The 22223-nt window shown below is 40.0% G+C and overlaps 1 protein-coding gene across 1 annotated transcript; it reads right to left on the reverse strand.

Annotated features, from left to right (window-relative positions):
• Window positions 1-13: 13 nt before the first annotated feature.
• Window positions 14-4161, reverse strand: LOC122144974 (trichohyalin-like). Its single transcript, XM_042756199.1, has 3 exons — window positions 4113-4161; window positions 456-480; window positions 14-360 (listed from the first exon to the last, which is right to left on the reverse strand). Exon 3 carries the CDS (start codon window positions 342-344, stop codon window positions 45-47), a length of 300 nt encoding a protein of 99 aa, XP_042612133.1. The 5' UTR covers window positions 345-360; window positions 456-480; window positions 4113-4161; the 3' UTR covers window positions 14-44.
• Window positions 4162-22223: the final 18062 nt, after the last annotated feature.

The raw sequence follows: 22223 nt of genomic DNA on the forward strand, positions 1-22223 counted from the left end.
CTTCTTGTTCCTCAGTTTCTTCTTGTTTCAAACTGAATACTTCTTCAATCTTCCACTTCTTCTCTCTCCTCTTTAATAAACTTAATCTCTGTTTGTTCCTCAGTCTCTTCATGTTTGACTCTGAATGTGTCTTCAATCTTCACTTCTCTCTCCTCTTTCAAAAACTTAATCTCTGTTTGTGTCTCAGTATCTTCTTGTTTCAGACTGAATACTTCTTCAATCTTCATGTCTTCACTCTCCTCTTTAACTGACGCCATCTCTGTTTGTTCCTCAGACTCTTCTGGCTTCAGACTGAATACTTTTTCAATCTTCACGTCTTCTCTCTCCTCTTTAATAATCTCCATCTTTATAACAGTGTGTGTCTCAGTCTCTTCATGTTTGACTCTGAATGTGTCTTCAATCTTCACGTCTTCTCTCTCCTCTTTAATAATCTCCATCTTTATAACAGTGTGTGTCTCAGTCTCTTCAGCAGGAGCTTCTCTGTGTTTAAGATCAGAATAATTAACAGATAATAAACCCAATCTAAATCTCTGGGTGTGTCTCAATCTGCTCCCTAGTTCAGTAGTCAGCACACTAATGCATTTAAATCAGCTGATTTGCTAATATATAATTAAAAACTAACGCTACAAATTAATAACAGAATGCAAGTCAAACCACTTTATAATGCGATGATTTCACCATTTTAAGGGTGTATTCACACCTGTCTTGTTTGGTTCGATTCCCCCTTTGGTGCAGATCTTTTTGGCAGGTGTGAATACAACAATCGCACTCTGGTGCGCACCAAACAACCGAACCGAGACCCAGTTGAAGAGGTGGTCTCGGTTCGGTTCCAAACGAACTCTGGTGCGGTTCATTTAAGGTGTGAATATGATCCGACCCAATTGCAGAAAGCACTGCGCCTTTTGAGTTAACAGGCTCCCGTAGCTCCAGGTTTAAGGTAGAGGTCTCCAAGCCAGACAGGGCCGACACGCTGAGTCCATTCGGGCGGGGCTCGGGCTATTTTTATATTTATTTTACAGATCAGGTTGGGGCTCATTTAGCTTCTCTCCTTTTATTGTGCCCATATACGCGCAGAGCACACATAGGTTACTGTATATGAAATACTGTTATAATGATTATAGGCCATTATAAATATTGGGCTACATCACCTACGCAATAAGCAACGCATATATGCACGCATTAGCATACAGGTGACAGTTGACCATGCAGAGCATCAGGGAGAAGTTGGAGCGTGGGGAGTTATTAAAAGTTCCCAATGCTTCGGGAGCAGCTGCCTTTTGAAATAGTTTTGATTTGATTACCACGACAAACAATGAGTCAATTGGTCACATGCAGTGCTCCCATCTCCACATTAGAAGCGCCTTTAAGAAATGCATTTATACGGATTATGATTATAATAAAAGAGTTATTGTTTTCGATATGTTTTATTTTGTTAACCCTTATGCGTTGTTGGGGACGTTTTCATCCACTAGGGGGTAAAGTTGAGTCTTATTTTGGCCACAACTTTCTCTGTGTTTCAGCAAATGGAATGATTTTTGGTGACAAAATCTTATTTTGACACATATTTTGGGAAAATGCTTTGAAAATTTTTAAAAACTTAACAATACACTGTGGGCAAATTCACTACCCTTTCGTTATGTTCGTGGATGAAAACATCCACTAAATTAAATTGCTGTAAAAATGTATCAGATAAATATTTTTTTTTTAACTAAATTAAATTGCTGTAAAAATGTATCACATACCCTGATCAAACTACCAAATGTTAAAAAAAAAAAATCCAAGATTTTAACTCTTTAATAACTAAGTTCATAAATGATGTCACTGATTTGGGGAAAAAAAACACAAAATGACATATTTTCAATATAAAAAGTGATTGTGGACTGGATTTTTTTTTTTACCTTTTATCACAGTCTTGGGCATGTCAAAGATAAGTAACAACATTGGCTTTGATGCATTGTTAGTTTTTGTGCAGCATTAGATTTTAATTTTTTCTCCCTCATTTATGGTTTGTGGCTGTTTTTGCCCCATTGACTTCCATTATAACGACATTTTTTGATCGCAAAGCCATGACACCATAAAATCATGCATTCTTGATTGTTTGTGGTTTTCCCTTTTGGTAAGAGGTAAAATTTGTTATTTTTACAGTTGATCACTAGGTGGGACCATTAACTCTTTAGATAGGCCTGTGCAAAAAAAAGCTTAGTTTCTGACTTGTATATGAAGCTATATGGAGTATGACAGCAAATTATATTGTGTGTGTGTGAGAGAGAGAGAGAGAGAGAGAGAGAGAGAGAGAGAGAGAGAGAAAGAGAGAGCGTGAGAGAGACCTTTGTGCATTTACCTTGATGTATCTGAAAAAAATCCAAATATGCACCTCAGCTCTCAGAACTACATGGAGTAAACAATAAAAAAAAAGAAGTGTGTTTATGCACCTGCTGCCTTTTGATGGTGAAAAGTACGGATGGCCTATGTGTGAAATGCTTGTCTTTTCTTGATGGTAAAGCCAGTTTAAAACCTTAAAATCCTTCAGTGATACATTTTTCGATTTTTCTGTAAAAAAAAAAATCTATTTTGCATAGATTTATTAACATAATTTATTATGAAACAAAATGCAACACCAACTTCAAATAAACTGCAGCTCACTGGAGGGGTCAAGCTGCATAATCATTTCTAAAACTTTGGTACAAAGGCCCTTTCTCATGTTGCTTGCTGCTCTTCTCACCATCAAATGACCAGGAGGATGGCATGCAAGTGTTTAAATCCACGTACTTTGCTTTTGTTTAGTCTATACTTATCATCACCATTAAAAGGCAGCAGGTGCATAATTACACTTTTGTTTACTCCATGTAGTTCTGAGAGAGAGAGGTGTACATTTTGATTTTCTCAAATACATCAAGGTAAGAGCGCAAAGGTCTGTCTCACACTCTCTCTTTCTCTCTCTCTCACACACACACACACATACACACACAATATAATATGCTGTTATACTCCATATAGCTTCATATACAAGTCAGAAACTAAGCCTTTTTTTGCACAGGCCTATCTAAAGGGTTAATGGTCCCACCTAGTGATCAACTGTAAAAAATAACAAATTTTACCTCTTCCCAAAAGGTAAAACCACAAACAATCAATAATGCATGATTTTATGGTGTCATGGCTTTGCAATCAAAAAATGTCGTTATAATGGAAATCAATGGGGCAAAAAAAGCCACAAACCATAAATGAGGGAGAAAAAAATTTAAATCTAATGCTGCACAAAAACTAACAATACATCAAAACCAATCTTGGATTTTTTTAAAACATTTAGTAGTTTTGATCAGGACTGAGGTTGATTAATAGATTTATGCAAAAAAATGGAAAAAATAAATATTTATCTGATACTTTTTTAAGTCGTGATGATTTGAGAAGGCTAAACTGATCAAACATATATGACCGCCGCTGGCCACTTGGTTATTACTTTAAAAAACTAAAACTTATATTTAACGAACAAAAAATGCTCCAAATATTTTTCAAAATTAACTTAATAATAAAAAAACGAAACGAAATATAATCACTTTGCCATTACACACGAAGCGGAAGTATTTTTAATAGCTGAAACAGTATTATAAGCTGTTTGGGGAGAAGGGATTGGGCTCAGTTCTGATCGATGACATTGTCTCATCTGCTGTTCATAAGTGTCTTCATAATGCGTTTGTAGCTGATAACAGAAAATCAGTAAATAAATTATATTTGCAAAAATATAATAGAAAATAACAACTGCACTGTAAATTCTCCATGATTAGCCTGCTTTTCCCTGCTTGAGAATTTCTGTCCAATGAATGGATGACCTTAGCGCACGTGTGGGTTTGTTTACAGTTTCTGGTTCACTCGAGTGTGAAAGCGAAGCGCACCAAACAAATAAAATCAACATTGTGTCTGGTCCGGACCAAAGCAAGTGAACTAGCGGACTGTCCTGGTGTGAATACACCCTACGAGAAGTGTGTTCTCCTTTAACTGACGGCGTGTGGTTCAGTTCGACTGTTTTTTTCTCCCCACTAGTGCCTTATATCTGTATAATACTGACTGAACGCGCTGTACTGATCTAAACACTTCAGATGATTCAAAACACAAACCTTTCTCCAGCAGAAACACAGACGCGGGAGCGCGCGGCGCGGCCTGATGACGTCACGAAGACCCAGCCAAATAAAAGCCTTGTTCGCGCGACGCCGTTGAGGAAATAATTCTGTTTATAATATAACGTTATATAATGTAAGTGTATGGAACGAAACTCTGAATATATAGAATGAAAATCTGATTATATGGAGAGAAATCGAATATATGGAATGAAAGTCTGAATATACATAGAATCAAAGTTTTAATATAGAGAATATAAGTCTGAATATATGGAACGAAACTTGTAGCTATTTCAGGAAATCTGATGCTATCTTGTGTTATTCATCTGCTACATATTTTAATAAATGAGTGAGTCCCTGCAAAATTTCAATGTGCAAATAATTAGTTATTCCTTCTGATTGATTTGGTAACACATTACTAGGTTACCATGATCTTCACTTTCGAATTAATTATACATTATGCATTATATTAATTATGAACCTGTATATAATGAGTTTTAGTAGTTCTCTAAATAAACTCAGTTTATAATAAACTGTTTACGTTCACTTTAGACATAACCGACTACGTTTATCTGAATACCTGCCGAGATGGATATTTAAACATTATGTTGACATATAAATGATGACACAAATTAAACTATTTTTTGTGTGTGAACCATGCCTTTAAATATTGCTATGTGCCTTTTTCTGTGTTTGTTCAGTTAATAAACTTTGAGCTAATGAAATGAATTGGGTTGTATTCGATTAGGGAGACATACGAGGGCTGCATCTGAAAACTGACTTGTTCACACAGTGATTGGCTGATGGGGGAGGAGTCAGCAATTTAATCATAGAAATATTGTAGAAGGAGGTGTCATGTTTCCATATTCAAATAAAGGTTTTAAAATGTAGGCTAAGTGTCACTAATTAAACTAGTAAATGCTTGTGAATTGTCTGACTCTTGGGTGTCTGCATCTCAAGAGAATGCAGAATTCAAGTGACAAATGATGTTTTATAAACAAAGTTTGGGAGGAACACATTCAAATGGTCTTTCTAATCAGCTGGAGAGGAGGTCTAGCCTATATTCCCGGGCTGGAGCCGACTCGCCACCACTCCGCTCCTCACTCTCGGCTGGGGATACGGGGAGAGCTTTGGGCTCGGAGCCCTCGATCCCCTTTTTTACTCTATTCAATCATTTGTAAGTGTGAACTCATGAAAGCCACTGTCACAGGTAATCGGACATTATTAATTTGTTAAAGATTTATTTTTGGCGTCTTATCATGTATCTATAAATCAAAATGTATTGCATTTATGAAGAAAAGTTCAGCACCTAAGGCTCTATCACTATTCCCTCAATGGTGTACAGTGTCTTTGGGTGGATTAGGACTGTTTGTGATTTGGTCTTAGTGGGACTTAGGAATCCTCTTCACTACTCCTAAAGTTTCACACATTTAGGAGCTAGTATTAGAGCTAAAATGCTTTGTGAAATACTCTTAGAGCAAAAATGTAGGACTCTTAAAATTAGGACTGACACGCCCATTATTTTAAGAGTTTCTCCTAAATCGGCAATTTAGGAACTACTTTTAGCCTTTAGATGTTTTGTGAATACGGCCCCAGAATATCAGTATTTTAATAGAGATATTTACAATTATATCAAATGTAAACAAAGCAGAAACATTTGCTTGAACAGCCGTAACAGCAGCAAAATTATTTATTTACCTCCAACTCTTGCAAGAACACAATCCTTGCTCTCCGCATCTCCCCAATCAATTCCTCCTGGAAAATTGTTCTAAAAGAAGTATAAACACTCTAAAATAGAGAGAATATTACTTACTTTTCATAATGTTTTTTTATTTTTATGCTTTTCACAAATCAGCGCACAGACTGTTTGGTCTAACGTTAGAACTCCGGTGACACAGTCGTGATCTCGTTATTTCCTTGTCACTTCTCACGTGTTTTGTTGTGAAGCATAGTTTGCGGACAGGACAGAGTTGTCAGCGATTGTTCCTCTTGAAAAGTCATGCAATATGTAACCCACTGTCCATCATGCAGTGTGAATACAGCAGTGTCTGAACGATACCCCAGATAGTCATGCAGTCTGAAAGGAGCTGTGATATAAGGTACCTCACAAAACTGATTTTGGACAGACTGATAAGGTAACAGTTTAACGATCTACAACGAAAGAGAGAGAGCACTGGTGACAAAGTGAATTAGTACAATACTAATTTCTCACTGGAAATGACTTCAAAAGTGTTAAAAGTTGGTCAAAATGTACATTTTGCACAGCCTGTATGTGCAGTGCTGGGAGTGTTCCAGGAAACCCCTGATCTATATCGACTTGATGTGGGGCACCAAAGGGTAACCTGACACATCTGTTTGAACTGTGAAAAAGGGAATAAAAAAAAAAAAGTGGCACAATGATTGTTCATTATTTTTTTTTTTTTTTCTAAGGGGGGTTGTTGGGGGGGGGAGTGGTGAGGTGTTGTGATGATGTTGTTTTGTTTGTGAAAACCTTTATTTTAGAGTTTTCGGATATGCATATAAAACAATACAAGTTTTACCGAATAAAGTTTTTCAAGAGCTTTAAAGGGCTAGTTCACCCAAAAATTTAAATTTTGTCATTAATTACTCACCCTCATGTCGTTCCAAACCCGCAAGGCTTTTGTTCACCTTCGGAACACAAATTAAGATATTTTTGATGAAATCCGAGAGCTCTCTGACCACACATAGACAGCAATTTACCTAAAATTTAAAAACCTAGAAACAAGATGGCGGCGCGTCCACACGCAGCGGCTTCTCTCTGTCCCGACAGAACGGTGTTTTCGTGTTTTTTGTCTTGTGAGTCGCAGTGTTTTTGTACGTCGTCATCGCGTCTATCTGTCTTTAAGCGTGCATACAGTCGTGAGTTTCTGCTGGATGTCGGCAGAACCGCATTTTTAGAGTTAAACTCCGCGCACGCGGAACAGCTGGGAGATCTCGGACTGCTCCGGAGGCCCACATCATCACCGACCCCCACTACTGCATCTCACCCACAGCGGAGGCGCCACAAGCGGCGTGAGAGGAAGCAGAAGAGGGGTAAGCGCGGAGGTATCCGGGCTAGGCTAACGGCTAACCCGCACAAGCCACCTATCCCCACCAGCGTGCTGGCTAACGTACGCTCTTTGGACAATAAACTGGACTACATCCGATTACTACGTTCAACTCAAAGGACTGTTAGAGACTGTTGTGTTTTTGTATTCATGGAAACATGGCTCAGCGACAGCGTTCCTGACTGCGCCATTCAGCTCGACCAGCTGACATGCTATCGAGCAGACAGAGCTCTCGTCGCGGGAGGAAAAACCCGCGGTGGCAGGCTTTGTGTTTACATCAATGATGAGTGGTTCCGCGATGATGTTGTGATCTGCAAACACTGCTCACCCCTGGTGGAGTTTATGATTATTAAGTGCCGGCCGTTCTATCTGCCGAGGGAATATATTGCCATACTGCTCGTTTCGGTTTACATTCCCCCCGAACAACAACAACAGCAAACAGGAACGATGCACTAAATGAACTGTACCAGCACATCAGCGAGCAGCAGACAGCACACCCCCGATGCTTTTCTCATCATAGCTGGGGATTTCAACCATGCTGACTTAAAGAGTGTGTTTCCAAAAATACACCAACACATTAACTTTCCATCAAGAGGTAATAAACATTTTAGACTTTGTTTACACCACACAGAGAGGAGCTTACAAAGCCCTCCCCCTCCCCCACCTCGGAGCCTCAGATCACATCACTGTCATGCTAATGCCTGCATACAGACCGCTCGTTAAAGTCGCCAAACCAGTTCAGAAACAGATTCAAGTGTGGCCAGAAGGGTCGTCTGACGCTCTTCAAGACTGCTTTGATACAACTGACTGGAATATGTTTAAGCAGGCTGCCCACTTACAATAACACCACTGACCTCCAGGGAGTACTCAGAGACTGTCACTGCCTACATCACCAAGTGTATTGAGGATGTATCAACAGACACACAAAAACCATCACTGTCCGGGCCAACCAGAAGCCGTGGATGACAGGGGAGGTCTACAGACTCCTGGAGATGCGGAACGCTGCCTTCAGAGCTGGAGATGAGGTGGGGCTGAGGACAGCTAGGGCCAATCTATCCCGCGGCATCAGAGAGGCTAAGAGACAGTACTCCAGGAGGATAGCCCATCAATTCAGTGACAGCAGAGACACTCGGAGCCTGTGGCAGGGGATACAGACCATTACGGACTACAAGCCCCCACCGCGGACCTGTGACAGCACCATCTCTCTGCTCTGCTGAACGAGCTGAACACCTTCTTCGCTTGCTTTGAGGCACAAAATAGCACCACTGCACAGAAGACTCCACCTCCTCCTGGTGACCAGGTGATGATGCTGACCCCGGACAGCGTGAGGAGATCCTTCAGCAGGATCAATGCACGCAAAGCTCCAGGACCTGACAACATTCCTGGGCGTGTACTGAGAGACTGTGAAGCAGAGCTCACTGATGGCTTCACAGACATTTCAACATCTCACTGAGTCAGGCTGTTGTTCTCACATGTTTCAAAGCTACCACCATCATTCCAGTCCCGAAGAAGCCATCTCCATCCTGCTTCAATGACTACTGTCCAGTTGCACTTACTCCTATTCTCATGAAGTGCTTCGAACGGCTAGTCATGCACCACATCAAGTCTGCCCTCCCCCCCTCCCTGGACCCATTCCAGTTTGCATATCGGTCCAACCGCGTCGACCGATGATGCCATCTCAACTACCCTCCACTCAGCACTCACACATCAAGAGAAAAAAGAACTCATACATCAGAATGCTGAATTTCATAGACTTCAGTTCAGCATTCAACACAATCATCCCTCAACAGCTCATTCACAAACGGGTCGAGCTGGGGCTCAACACTTTCGCTGTGCAACTGTCTTTGGACTTTCTGACTGGAAGACCTCAGGCAGTACGTGTCAGCAGCAACACATCCAGCTCCATCACACTGAACACTGGGGTCCCCCCAAGGATGTGTGCTGAGCCCCCTCCTCTTCACTCTGCTGACCCACGACTGGCACACCATCACCAACTCCAACCTCTTCATTAAGTTTGCGGATGATAAGACTGTGGTGGGTCGTCGCATTAGCAACAGAGATGAGACAAACTACAGGAGCGAGGTGAGCCGCCTGGCCGGAGTGTGCAGTGACAAACAACAATCTCTCTCTGAATGTGGAGAAGACGAAGGAGATTGTTGTTGACTTCAGGAGAGCTGCACACTCAGCATGTTCCTCTGACCATCAACGGTCGCGACTGTGGAGAGAGTGAGCAGCACCAAGTTCCTGGGTGTGCACATCACAGAGGACCTCTCCTGGACCGACAACACTGCAGCACTGGCCAAGAAATCACAGCGGCGTCTCTACTTCCTCCACAAACTGAGGAGAGCCAGAGCCCCACCCCCCATCATGTACACCTTCTACAGAGGCACCATCGAGAGCATTCTGAGCCAGCTGCATCACTGTGTGGTATGGCGCCTGCAACGCGTCCTGCCGGAAGACTCTGCAACGCATAGTGAGAGCACCTGAGAAGATCATTGGTGTCCTCTCTCTCTCCCCTCCCTCCAGGACATTTATGGAACCCGTCTCACTCGCAAAGCCCCTCTGCATTGCAGGTGTATCCCACTCACCCGTCACACAGCTTCTTCAGTCTGCTGCCATCAGGGAGGAGACTGCGGAGTCTCCAGGCCAGATCTAAAACCAGCAGACTGAAGGTGACAGCTTCAACTTCATCCATCAGGGCTGTCATCGTCAAAGCTGAACTCGCTCCCCTACTATGCCCCCCCCCGTCCCTCTTCTGCCTCAGGCACCACTGAACTATGAAAACCCCCCCCACCCCACCCCCCAGACCCCTCATCCTCATGCACCAGTCACATTTGTGCAGCAGTGGTCTGCTCACTACCTCATTTCACCATGGAACTGACGTCATTCTACCACCTATCAGGTCAGTTTAAATAAAATAACTGCTCTTGAGCCCTTTGTCACTTTTAATCAGACTGAATAAGCTATTTTTTATGCACTAAAAATCTTTTTATTTGCACTGTTTTTGTTCACTGGTTTGCACTCTATCTGCCATGTGCCTTGCGCTGCTTTTTATTTAACCTTATTTTTAATTTTATTTTTTTCTATTATGTTCTTTTTTTTACATTCCCTTATTGTATAGTTTTTATCTTATATTTTATATTTGATCTAGATTTTTAGGCTCTCTACTGTTAGTGTTTCTGTATGCAACGGGGGTCTGAGAGTAATGCAATTTCGATTCTCTGTATGTATGTACTGTACATGTGGAAGAATTGACAATAAAGCAGACTTGACTTGACTTGATTAGTAAAGGCATCCTTAAAATAATCCATGTGACTACAGTGGTCAGAGAGCTCTCTGATTTCATCAAAACTATCTTAATTTGTGTTCTGAAGATGAACGAAGGTCTTACGGTTTGGAACAACATGAGGGTGAATAATTAATGACAGAAAATTATTTTGGGGTGAACTAACCCTTTAAAGGTTTAACTTTTTTTTTTTTTTTTAGATAGTTGTGTTTTTCTAAAGTTGTAAATGTATAAGTCCTAATAGTCATGTTCAAATTATTATTAAACATTGCTTAATAAAGTAAAGCATGAACTACTGATTTCTGTTCATTGAATACCTTTACCATTTAGTGGATTACATGGAATGTTTGTATTTAGGGGTTTACTGTAAAATAAGGTAACCCAAACCATCAAATATGGTAGCCCATATATATACCCGTTGTGACCCATAAGAGCCCTAGATAAGTACGATCTGGGCCCCATCATTAACCCATGTGGGTCCTAAATGGGATCTACCTGGGCTATATGGGCTTGATATCGAGCCCATCAAGAGCCCATCATCAACCCATCTGGGCTAACCCATGTGGGGCCACCATGGAAACTGAGGACAAAATTAGCTGGGTCCCAGTTGGGTAGCCCAGGTGCAACCCCTTTGAGCCCCACATGGGTGTGTTGGCTGGGGGAGCTAATTAACACCCTGGCGAATGCATGTACAGGCCAAAATACAGGTAAACGTACTCAGCACTGTTCTACTGATGAAGAAATGAATTCACTATTTCACCGCGGAGGAGTGAATGAGTGAACTTCACTGGCCAGCTTTCTTGCATTACAGAAAGAAACATGTCTTCTACCTCACAGGGACCACCCACAGCTATTTACAATCTTCGCCCGTTCACTCGAAAGGGCCCTAGACATAAGAGGTAAGAACAGAATGAATTAGAGAATTGCAGTTGGTAAGAGTTTTATTTCAGTCTTAATGTCATAGACCGGTCTCTTCCTTCTGTTTGTTTACCTTCATTCGCACACGCGCTCACTCATACAGGCTGATTACTATTATCTCAGCGCTCGCGCTGCGCACACACTCTATTCATTCCCATTCATGTTTTCTCTCCCTCACCTCTCTCGCAGCTGTTTCCCTTTAGAATCAACACTTACACTGATTACCTCTCACCTGATCCTTTTCATTATCTCGGCTACTTCTAGTCACTGTTTGCTCTGTCTTTTGTCGGATTATTGTTGAACGTTGAGCTTACGCTCGGTGTCTTAGTTACGATCTCTTCAGTATTTGTTCTCTAGAAGAATTCCCTTGTCTTGTCTTGTCCTGTCCCGTCTTATCCTGTTACGTGAGTAAGAGTTGGATATTCACCTTTGTTCTCTGCCCAGTTCACCTTCTGTCCGTGGACCATCACTCACCTGCCGTCTGCGAGTTGTTAGCACCGGACACGAGGACGGAGAACTGTTGTTGCTCTTTTGGCACTGGATTCCGGTCCCTATCATCTGTCCGTGAAGAATCTTCATTTTTTTTTTTTTTTCTGATATGTGTGTGTTTTGGGGGGTGTCTTTTTTTTTAGTTTTATTTTTTTTATTTTTCTGATTTGCTTTTGTCTTGGGTCCTCTATTCAAAACCCTGACACTTAATCATAGCAAAACCCAAAAATACTTCCTTACATTTATATAGCGATTTTCTGGGCACTCAAAGTGCTTTACATAGAAGAGGGTTATCTCCTCAACCACCACCAGTGTGCAGCATCCACCTGGATGATGCGACGGCAGCCATATTGTTCCAGAACGCCCACCACACACCAGCTTATTGGTGGAGAGGAAACAGAGTGATGAAGCCAATCAGCAGATATGGGAATGATACCAGCAACGCGTGTTAGGTATGATTTCAGAAGTAGACAATTGTAAATCTTTTTTTTTTTTTTAGTGTTATTTATTTTTTTTTAAGTGGTTAATGGTGTTTTTTTTTTATTTAAATTTTTTTGTTTATAGTTTTTGATTATAAACAATGAAAATACCCAAACAAATATATATATATAATATATATATATATATATATTAAAATGCTAATAATAATAACAACTACAGTTTAAATAAATACATTTAACACAGCTCCCAACACAGTTTTTGCACATGCGTATGATTGAGTGGTCTTTGATTTTCAGGAAGTTGGAGCATTCCATCTGTCCAAAGTTGCAGTGGGGAGATACTTTCCATTGTCCTTAAACTATGGTGGTTCCACTGGTTTACAAACTCATCCACAAATCTGCTTATTCTTGGAAGGTAAACATGGTTTAGAGCCCTAATGTGAAGTGGGTTGTTGCCATCTAAAATTACAACATTTTCCATGAAAAAGAAAAGTTCTTTAAAATAAGCTGACACCACCCTGTTAAGCTCTGCCCACAATCTTTTTAATGGGTTGATTATGAACACTACATCCAACCATAAAGCTTCATCTGTTTACCCACTTTGTTGCCCAGTTCTCAGGAGTGATGATATTACTGCGCACATCGTCTCTTGGCCCAGGAAAGATAGTGGTACACAATGAACTTAAAGATGACAATGAAATGGGTTCCAAACCAGGAGCATGTCAGATCTCATCTATTTTGTAAAGTGGATCAAGCATCATTACGCAGAGTATTGTCCTGATGGTATTATCTGTACAGAAGTAGCTATTAGATGCCAGTGCTTCGTAAGATCAAGATTTTATTGCTGTGAACGATGAAAATGAAACATGATTATGGTTAACACACGCTTCCATAGTCGTCTTACTTCCCTAATAAATGTTACACTTGCTACATGATATATATATGAATAATATAGTATTCATTATGAATAAACCATATTTCTACCAAAACACAATGGTTAATTCAGTTAGTGTAGAGTGTTATTACTGTAAGAACCACCACCGGTCCAACAGCGAAATCCAGGATGAAGGTATAATGCGTGTAGGACTTTATACCTGCGCTTCTGCAAAGTCCAATGTCAAGTGATCATTAAATTTAGACTGCATTTCTAATTAAGAACTGATCACAAATACTGATCATGTATTAATTTAAATAATTTCTCACAGACCCTGAGGAAGACACAGCAGCAGGACAGAATTCTTCAAAAAGTGTTCAATCTTTCTCATAATGTAAGTGAGTGCTGTGAAATTGAGAACATTTTTTTTTATCACTTTTATTTTTAATTTTTGATTTACAGGATGAACAATTAATGCAAAAACAATATTAACAGAAGGGAGGAGAAGGAATTAAGCATGAATACATCGCAAATGTATGCTACATAGCATAGACAGCTTTATACCTATACATATCCATGCATATTCTTAAATATCAATCATCATATATCTGCATACCTAAAAAGATATGCGCTAACCCCCCCATTGAAAAAAAAAAAAAAAGACAAAAAAAAAAAAAGAAATTAAAAGGGAAGTGAACTTGGTGAGGTTAATCATTCTAATAGCCATTAATGTTTACTTAGTTGAGGATGTCTTTACATTCTTTATATATAAAACTTTTTTCAGTGTCTTTTTAATTTAAATTATCAACCACTTTCTTAAAATATATGTAAGTTCTTCCATAACCATGATTTCTTCAATAATTCCAAACCATTGTTTACACTTCAAAGTAGTATCTTTGAGCCAATTCCTAGTTATGTTTTTTTTTGCAAGCTGCAAGAAGGATCTTACATAAATATTGATCACTTTTAGGGACTATGCCTTTAATATTTCCCATAAGTAGAAACATAGAGGTTCTGGGTATTTTAAATCCAAACACTTCCGACATAACTACCTGCACATTGTCCCAAAAAGACTGAATTTTCTCACAGCTCCAAAAAATATGTGTGTGATCCGCTTCTGATTGTCCACACTGCCTCCAGCAAGCTTGCTGTTCAGAGACTTGTTTGTTTCTGATCTTAGGTGTTTATAAGAAGCGGATAAGGCACTTCCAGCAAAACTCCCTCCATATTTGTGAACTGGTAGTAGTTTGGTGTATTGACCACAAGTCATACCAATCCGTTTCTGGTATTTCAATCTTTAGTTCTTTATCCCATTTCAATTTTAATATATATTTAGAGGAGGGACCACTACACATCAACACTTCATACAAAAAAGAAATTATTCTGGGTAGTGTATGCTCATATGCGTCCATCATCATTTTAGTAAGGGGATGGATATCATTTACTCTAACTTTCCTTTTTTTGTTGTAGTAATCCCTTAACTGGAAGTATCTAAATAAGTCCTGATTTCTTAATCCGAAGTTTTCCTTTAAGTCCTGGAAACTTCTAATTTCACCCTCTGCAATTACACAGCACAATGCTGTTATTCCCCTATCCCTCCACTGTTGAAATATTGGGTCATCCCTTCCTGACTTAAATTCCTCATCATGGGTAATCCACCTAAGTATTCCAATTTCTTTCTCCAATTTGAATTGTTTAACAATAGAATGCCATATCTTCAATGAGAATGTTGTTATTGGGTCTAGTTTATCTTTAATATATCCATGGATTTTACTCTCCCCTATAAGTGACTGAACTTGAAGGTCTTGTATATGTGTTTCTATGTCTTTCCACTTGGCTATGTAACTAGAAGTGCACCAATATAAGATGGGACGCAACTGTGCTGCACAGTAATAATTTTTAAGATTTGGAAGAGCCATGCCACCCTTTCTCTTTAGGTAACTGGAGTGTTGAATAGCGCACTCTGGGTCTTTTACCCCCCCCATATATACCTGGATATTATTTTGTCCCATTCAAAGAATTGCTTTGGTGGGATTTCCACTGGGAGGGATTGAAACAAATACAGCATGCGCGGTAAGACATTCATTTTTATTCCTTTTATCCTATCACTGAAGCTCATGGGATACGTGGACCACCTCTCAATGTCACTCTTTATATTATTAGTAATTAGATCGTAATTGGCCCTATACAATTTTGTTAAGTCTTTGGTTATATTTATGCCTAGGTATTTTATGCATTTTACGTCCCAATTAATGTCATAGTTTTGTTTGAGTTGCGTGTTTGGTTTACAATTAAGCATAAGAATTTGGGTTTTTGTTAATTTATATCCAGCATATTCATTAAATTTCTCTAATACTTGCATAAGATTTGTGAAATGTTTTTTGGGTTCAGCTAAATAAATCATAACATCATCTGCAAAAAGGCAAATTTTATGTTCCGTGCCATTAATTTCAACCCCTGGAATCAGTAAGTGCTGTCTGATTAATTGAGCCAGTGGCTCTATAAGATGGCAAAAAGAGAGGGACTAAGACAGCAACCCTGTCTAGTTCCTCTTTCCAGGAGGGAATCTCTCTGATAGAGACCCATTTTACTCTTACTCTAGCTGTCGGGTTTTGATATAATGATTTGATACACTGGACAGATTTGTCATTAAACCCCAACTTTTCTAGTGCTAAGTAAAGAAATTCCCAGTTGACCCTGTCAAAGGCCTTCTCGGCATCAAGACTGATTAGACCTACAGGTAATTTATTTCGATGAGCCCTATCTATTACATGGAGAGTTCTTCTTATATTGTCGAATGTTTGTCGACCTTTAACAAAACCTGTTTGGTCTTCATCTATCAAGTTTGATAAGAACAATTGTATTCTGGATGCCAAGATAGAAACTAAACATTTATAGTCTGTATTAAGAAGTGATGTGGGTCTATAGTTTTGACAATGTTCCCTGTCTTTTTTTCCCTTGGGGATAACAGAAATAATAGCCTCTTTCCATGATGGGGGAGTTTTACCTTCTTTTATGACCCAATTGAACGTGTCCCTTAGGAATGGCATCAGCTCTTTGTAGTAAGTTGTATACCACTCTGAAGGGAAACCATCGCTCCCTGGTGATTTGCCTGATTTTTAATTTGCCCATGACCTGTTGTTATTCCTCAGTTGTTATTTCTGCAGTTAGACTTTTATTTTGTACTTCACCAGTAGAGGGCATGTGTTAAGGAATTCTTGTGTTTTTGTTCTATTCATACCAGAGGTCTGTTTGTATAATTCTTCATAGTACTTCTTAAATATATTTCTAATATCTGTTGGTTCGCATTTAATTTGATTTGTTTTAGGGTCTCGTACTTTGGAGATTAAATTATCAGTTTGTTGCTTTCGCATTCGTCTTGCCAATAATTTAAGTGCTCTTGGTCCCGATTCATAGTAAGTTTGTTTCACAAATCTAGCCTTTTTCTCCACTTCTGACTGCAACAAGCTTTTAATTTCCTTTCCTCAATTCTCCCATTTGAGCCACCACCTCATTATTTGCATTATGTTTATGTTTAAGCTCCAATTGTTTTAATTCTGAAATAAGTTTCTCATAATGAGCTATCCTTTCTTTTTTTAAAGTGCTTGTAATAGCTATTAATTTTCCTCGAATCACTGCTTTTAGTGCATCCCATAGTATAGAGGGGTCCACCTCTCCATTGTTATTTTCCTCTAAGTATCTTTTTATTTCTATTCAAATTTGATCACCTACTGATTTATTGTTTAATATTCCTAGATTTAATCTCCACATCGTGTTCCTTTTTTCCTCTCCCAGAGAGATCTTCACATAAATAGCATTATGGTCCGATACGTCAGCTACCCCAATACAACAATTCTGTATCCGGTGTCTGTTTTCCTCTTGTAAAAGAAAATAATCTATTCTGGAGTACACAGAATGCGTGGCAGAGTAGTGACTATAATCCTTTTCTAATGGGTGTAATTCCCTCCAGACATCAATTAGGCCCATTTCTGTACATATGTGATTCATGAATTTTGTTATGTGTTTTTTGTTTTTTTTATGGCTTGTAGTATCCAGGTCATGATTAAGCACTATGTTTAGGTCCCCTCCACATATACTAACCCCCTCCATCTCCTCCGCCACGATATCAAATAATCTTTTTGAAATATTGTTTATTGCTTTCTGGTGGGGCATAAACATTTATCAAGGTTACCATGTTATTATTAAATTGTTTCCTGGTAACAATAACAACATATCTCCCTTCTTTATCCTTTACTTCTTTGTCCTTTGACACTCAAAGTTAACACCTTTTGGAATTAAGATAATGACCCCCTCTTATGATGGTTTGGACATGAACTATAAAATATATTTTTAAAACCAAATTTTTTCAGTTTTTCATGTTCCTCATTCGATAAATGTGTTTCTTGCAGAAAATAAATATGCTTCTTTTCCTTTCTCAATTTGGCTATAACTTTAGCTCTTTTGGCTGGGTTTCCTAATCCATTAACATTCAAAGACATTATCTTAATGTCTCTCTCCTGCATTCAATTATCTCTACAACAATCATTGTATAATGATAACCCCACTCGCAAACATTTGAACAAGTATGAACTACTAAACAACTTTTACATAAACCAAAACATATTAGATTAACAGAAAGGATATCAACTGACCTCCAGATGGGAACATTAACCCAGAATTTAGGGTTTTGAGTCACTGTCTCCATAGAGAGGGAAAGCCTCAGATGAACTGAGGGCCCCCTTCTAGATATGAGATGCAGTCTGTAAAGTGTTTTTGCTCCCATACTAGATATATTTTCTTCATTGCTCATGTCTCCCCCAAGTCAGTGCATGTACACAAACGCCTCTCACTGTATTATTGAATTGTTCTAAGTTACGGTCATCGCGCAACTTTGTTTCCCCTTAACCCCTTTATGTATTAGTCCCTTGTTCACGTCGTCATATAACTTTAGATGGTTTCTTACAAATTCACCGGGTTCGTCCGCCGAAAATCCTCCAGCCGTTTCCGTGCTCTTCCGCTTGCCTCCGCTCTCTGCCGACCCGCTGCCATGCTGAACTTTTCCGTGCCTCGAGTCGTTAGTAACGTTATGGGGCCGGCTGCATCTTCGGAATCCGCCACTTTATATCCTCTATCACGCAGGTCTTTCTCCACTTCCCCCGCTTCGTTGTACGTTATTACTCCATTATCCCAGTGCACTCTCATCTTTGTAAATGGAGTCTGAAATCGAATCCCCCGCTTCTTTCAATATTTTCTTAGCTTTAACATACGACTTGCGTTGCTGCACCACAACCGAGGTGTAATCATGGTCGAAGAAAAATCCTCTGCTCTCCAAGTGTGATTATTTTTTTTCCCAGGCTCTTCTCAGGACTTTCCTCCTTCGTATTGTACTGTAGAAATTCACCACGATGGCCCTCGGTGGTTGATCTGTTTTTAGGTTTCGGCGCCAGAGCCCTGTGCGCCCCGTTGAATTTGACAGTCGGTTTCAATGTCAAGTTTACCTCCCGGATAATTTCTTCGACGAACTGAGTAACAGACCCCTTCTCTGTCTCTTCTGGCACTCTGAAAATCCGCAGGTTATTTCTTCTGGACCGCGACTCGAGGTCCGTCAATTTTTCCGTCATCCTTTTGTGTTCTTGTATGAAATCGTGTAGTAGACCATCAGTCTCGGTGCTCCAGCACTCCATTTCTTCAACACGCGACAAGGTGGCCTCAGCTTTTGCATTTTGTTCCTTTATTTCTTGTGTTGTTGCCACGATTTTTTTGTTTATGTCCTCTTTTAAAACTCCTCTAGCTCGCGTTTCAATCTGGGTTTTGAGTTCATCTTTAAATGTCCCGAGCTCCGCTTTCAGCTCGCTGCGAAATTCCTGTATCTGCTTACTTAAAGCGTTTAAACCCGCGCGCAGAGCGTCTGAAGTTTCTCGGTCGCCATTTTCTTCTTTTTCTTGCATGCTTTCTGTTTCTGTTCATTTGGGGTCTTTACCTTGCTTTTCGAGTTTTTTTTAGCGATTAAGATTTGTTACCTCCGCTCATCTCTCAACACACGAAAATTCTCAACAAATATATATCGAGTTTAGCGGAGTTTTGAAACTGACTTAAGGGAGCTCACAGTTTAACTTGCCATCGTGCTTCACTTCCCAACCGGAAGTCCCGAAATTGAGAACATTTTACCAAACACATGGAGACCTTTACAGTGATACTACACATGAAAGGGTTAAGATCTTGAATTCTTAAGATATAATAAAGGCAGTATGTAAGTATGGTAACTAGAGTTATTGACACTTCTAAGTCAGCTTTCTGTGACCAGAGCCATATGCCCAGGAGGGAAGGAGAGAGCTTAATGATGGGTGAAGAGAGATTTGAGCAGATAGTTTTCTCTTCAGACTAAAAAGTTTATTGTTTTGTTGCGTTGCATCTGTTTTGTCTTCACAGGCAGATCATTTTGGGTCTTACACTACAGTCATCCATGCTAAATTTTAGAGTGGTGATTTGGGGATTTATATCTAGCTTGTTCAAGCATTGCACAATGTTTCTCCTGTTGTTAATCTTGTTGGGAATGTTGAGGCTGTTTCATCTGACTATAACCAAGTTTAACTATAGAGTGATTTATGGATTGTATAGATATGTTTGTGTCAAATTTAAAGAAAGTATAATAAAGTATACTGCATTTGGTAATCATCTGTGTCCAGTATCTGTGCTATTTCTCTCCAGAACTTATGACCGATGACAATGTCTATAGTTGTAATAGAGTTGCGGATATCTCTTAACCCTGTCACATAAGCATTTGTCACTGTGTGTGGGCATCATTGTTTTTTGCGGTCACGGTAGTTTGTTGTGTTTGTTAATGGGGTGTAAGTGAATCCGTGTAATCTCCTGTTCGGGGGTGAAACCAAGTTGGGATCGGCTGCACCTGCATTGGTACGTCCAGCAATCAACCCGGCCCACATCCTAGTTTGACGTCAGAAGCCAGACCAGAGTCTACTAGTCCCCTTGGAACTGCCACAGAAACCCCATTTGTTGTATGCATGTGCAGAAATGGCAGAAGTATTTCTTGTCTGAAGTATGTCAAAAGCGAGTTTAAGGCATTTTTTAGGGATCTAAATAAAACAATGTTATCTTTCGTTTAACTAATACATGTTTTCTTATTTTTGTAAAGGATGTTAGGGTTAGGATTAGGATTAGGATGGTTTTTCCTGTTTCAGAGGTAATGAGAATGGGATGTATTTGGACATGATTGTAGCTTCTAACATCAGCCTTGGATGTGTGCTGAGTTGGACATATATATAGTATATCACAGAAGTGAGTACACCCCTTACATTTTTGTAAATATTTTATTCTATCTTTTTCATGTGACAACACTGGAGAAATGACACTTTGCTAAAATGTAAAGTAGTGAGTGTACAGCTTGTATAACAGTGTAACTTTGCTGTCCCCTCAAAATAACTCAACACAGAGCCATTAATGTCTAAACCGCTGGCCACAAAAGTGAGTACACCCCTAAGTGAAAATGTTCAAATTGGGCCCAAAGGGACAATATTTTGTGTGGCCAGCACTGCCTTAACCCTCTTGGGCATGGAGTTCACCAGAGCTTCACAGGTTGCCACTGGAGTCCTCTTCCACTCCTCCATCAGAATTAGAATCAGAATGAGCTTTATTGCCAGGTATGTTCACACATACGAGGTATTTTGTTTTTCATGACAGAAGCTCCGCAGTGCAACAGAATGACAGCGACAGAACAAAAAAAACACATAATAAAGAATAAAAAAAAATAAAAAAAATACAAATAAGTAGGTAAGAAATGACAATACACAAATTGACAATTGTATGGCAGGTATATTACAATGAGCAGTTGTGTAGTGTACAGGTATATTATGTGCAAAAAAATTAAGGTAAACTAAGTATGTGTGTTAGATAATAAGTGTATGTGTCTGTAAATATAAATAGTGTAGTGTGTTCCACAGTTATTATCAAGTGTTCATTAGATGGATTGCCTGAGGGAAGAAACTGTTCCTGTGTCTGGTTGTTCTGGTGCTCAGTGCTCTGTAGCAGTCGACCAGATGGCAACAGTTCAAAGAGGAAGTGTGCTGGATATGAGGGGTCCAGAGTGATTTTACCAGCCCTTTTGCTCACTCTGGATGAGTACAGTTCTTAAATAGAAGGGGAGTGTTGTACCGATGATTCTCTCAGCAGTCCGGACTTACCTCTGTAGTTTTCTTAGGTCAGATTTAGAAGCTGAGCTGAACCAGACAGTTACTGAAGTGCAGAGGACGTATTCAATGATGGTGGAGTAGAAACTGTTTCAGCAGTCCCGTGGCAGGTTTAAACTTCCTCAGGCTGGCGAAGGAAGTACAACCTCTGCTGGGCCTTTTCACAATGGAGTCAATGTGAGTGTCCCACTTCAGGTTCTGAGAGATGGTGGTTCCCAGGAACCTGAATGACTCCACTGCAGTCACAGTGCTGTCTATGATGGTGAGTGGGGGGAGAGCATGGGGGTTTCTCCTGAAGTCCACGATCATCTCCACTGTTTGAGTGTGTTGAGCTCCAGGTTGTTGAGATCCAGCTCTTTAACCTCCTGTCTGTAAGCAGACTCGTCACCATCCTGAATGAGGCCGATGAGTGTGGTGTCGTCTGCAAACTTCAGGAGCTTGACAAAGGGGTCATTAGATGTGCAATCATTAGTGTACAGGGATGAGAGCATTGGGGAGAGAACGTAGCTCTGGGGAGCTCCAGTGCTGATTGTACGGGTGCTGGATGTGTATTTTCCCAGCCTCATAGCTGCTGCCTGTCTGTCAGGAAGCTGTTGATCCACTGACAGACGGAGGTAGACACGGAGAGCTGAGTTAGTTTGGGCAGGAGGAGGTTTGGGATGATCGTGTTAAAGGCCGACCTGAAGTCCCCGGTCTGTCTAGGTTCTGCATGACTGCCCCTATCTAAGGGGCAGTCATGGTCTAATGGATAGAGAATTGGACTTATAACCCGAAGGTCGTGGGTTCGAGTCTCAGGTCCAGCAGGGATTGTAGGTGGGGAGAGTGAATAACC

The sequence above is a fragment of the Cyprinus carpio genome, unplaced genomic scaffold (assembly GCF_018340385.1).
Source record: "Cyprinus carpio isolate SPL01 unplaced genomic scaffold, ASM1834038v1 S000006811, whole genome shotgun sequence".
In the NCBI taxonomy this organism is placed as follows: domain Eukaryota; kingdom Metazoa; phylum Chordata; class Actinopteri; order Cypriniformes; family Cyprinidae; genus Cyprinus; species Cyprinus carpio.